General features: G+C 48.2%; 1 protein-coding gene across 1 annotated transcript in view; it reads left to right on the top strand.

The window, feature by feature from the left end:
• Window positions 1-2: 2 nt before the first annotated feature.
• The window catches only part of LOC121696834 (ELKS/Rab6-interacting/CAST family member 1-like), a gene marked incomplete at its 5' end in the record, with an annotated part of 112,505 nt that continues 110,007 nt past the window's right edge, over window positions 3-2,500 (top strand). Inside the window, one exon of the mRNA XM_042077879.1 lies at window positions 3-470. Coding sequence (XP_041933813.1) covers window positions 3-470 — 468 coding nt within the window. The remainder of the gene's footprint in view (window positions 471-2,500) is intronic.

A 2,500-nucleotide genomic window follows, 5' to 3' on the forward strand; every position in this document is an offset into this window, starting at 1 on the left:
CGTCGGCCTCCGCCGCTGACCTGCCCAAGAGCAGCGTGACGCTTGGCCGCTCCGCAGGGGGGGGCAGCTCGGGGGTCGGGGGTCGCGCGGTCGGGTACGGGGGTCGCGGAGCGGTCGCCATGGGCAGCAGCCCCAACATCGCCTCGGCGACCACCAGCGACGCCATCGCCTTCGGAGACCACCACGCGTCGGCGGCGAGCGGCCTGGCGTCCACCGTGCCACACTCGCTCCGGCAGGCGCGGGACAACGCGGTGCAGGACCTGCAGACGCAGCTGAAGGAGGTGCTGCGGGAGAACGAGCTCCTGCGGCGCGACGCCGAGGCCAAGGAGAGCAAGCTCAGCTCCTCCATGAACTCCATCAAGACCTTCTGGAGCCCCGAGCTGAAGAAGGAGCGCGCCCTGCGCAAGGACGAGATGGCCAAGATGACCGTCTGGAAGGAGCAGTACCGCGTCATGCAGGACGAGGCTCAGGTACGTTACGCACGCACACGCCCCCCCTGCGCAAAGATGAGATGGCCAAGATATCCGTCTGGAGCCCAGCTCTCAATATTGGACAGTGTTGGGGTAACAAGTTATAAAGTAGCCTAATGCAACTGTAATTTAGTTACTTTATTGGGTAAGGAAGTAAGGTAACGCAATAAAATTAAAATTTCAGTAATTAATGTCCATCCCTGCGTTACTCACAATATCTCTAATATATTGACTTATTGTTTCCATAGCAGCACGCAGTAATTGCTTAGGTCTATTTAAAATATAGATAGCCTAGATACATTATTGGTGCACAGGGTAGAGCACGCATTGGCGTAGCCAACACCTAGACGCAAATCTAAACAGCTTGTGCAAGGACTGCATATGCAGACTACAACTGACGTTTTCTAAACAACAAAAACAGAAAGGATGCATGCAGCAAATGTAGAGGAGTCGTTCCCGATGGAAGAACAAGATGCTGAATGATGTCCAAAGCTTTGCTGATGTTAAAGCACACACACATAACGGTCAAATAAAACTAAACAAAATGTACATTTATCAAAGGTGACAAAATGAATATAGGCCTAGGCTATTGTCCGGCGTGAAAGTAGGCCTAGGCTGCTAGGCTACTTTTAGCTGACCAGTGCCGAGCCTGAAATTGCGAATATTAACAATGTAGCCTAGCTCTTTTGCAACTCACAAGTAAAGTAACGAGTGACGAGTTACTCTCCAAAATGACTAGCGAGTGTAATTGCATTACAATTTAAAGAAGTAACTAACTTGTAACTCATAACTTTTTTTTGAGTAACGACCCCAACACCACTACTACTACTACAGGGGCTTTAGCTTTTAAATATCTTTGCTGCATTGGATTAGTCTCCTTTCTTTAGCTTTTAAATATCTTTGCTGCATTGGATCAGTCTCCTTTCTTTAGCTTTTAAATATCTTTGCTGCATTGGATTAGTCTCCTTTCTAGAACAGGCAACAGCCTCCTAGCCTCGCGGCAGCGCCTTTCATCGCTATAGAACTTAAAACAACCAGCGGATGGCGGGCGGGTGCGGTTTTGAAAATTGGTCAAAAAATATTGGTGCGGTTGGATGGCGGACGGATGATGTATTTTCTGATGGGTTTCGGATAAAATAATAGCCCATCCGCGCATCTCTAACGCACGCACGCGCACACACACACACACACACACATACAGGACGAGATGGCCAAGATGGCTCAGGTACGCTTACACACACACACACACACACACACACACACACACACACACACACCCAGACCCAGATGGCGCTTCTCTGCTGTAGCCACAGGGCTTGGAGGCATCTGTGGGGCACCTGTTGAACATCTTCTCACACACACACACACACACACACACACACACACAAGCAGCCTGTCTTTGCCTGTGGAAACACACACACACACACACACACACACACACACACACACACACACACACACAAGCAGCCTATCTTTGCCTGTGGAAACACGGTCTTTCCTGGAAGCGTCACAATATATTAGTGTTGCTCGGTGCACCGATACTACAAAAGCATTGCGATACCCTGAAATTAAAAATGTCATAATACCTCATTTTATTAGTATCGATACTTGGCCGTGTTCTTTTGAAGTAACATGCGTGTGCGCACGGTGTGCTTCTAGTGCCTGCCCCAGCATCTACACTGGTACACACACACACACATGCTTCTAGTGCATCCCCTAGCCTGTGCGTCTTTTCTCCTCACACACACACATTATTAGCTGTCGTGCCATAAACAGCAAGACATTGCTGCTAGTGCGCACTCAATTAGACCTACACACCACATTAAAGATATGCCTAAGTGTATGTAATAGTTTTAAAATCAATATTCAAATGACTAAATATTTTTAGCTACTAGTAATTATGCAGATGATAAAATACTAAACATTATTAAGGCATAATGGTGGACTGTTCACAGAAATTGCTGCGGTCGAGGTTGTAAAACGTCCCCGACGTGAAGCGGAGGGCCGTTTAAACCTCGTAGTGCATTAAC

Source organism: Alosa sapidissima, chromosome 22, assembly GCF_018492685.1.
Source record: "Alosa sapidissima isolate fAloSap1 chromosome 22, fAloSap1.pri, whole genome shotgun sequence".
NCBI classification, from domain to species: Eukaryota; Metazoa; Chordata; class Actinopteri; order Clupeiformes; family Clupeidae; genus Alosa; species Alosa sapidissima.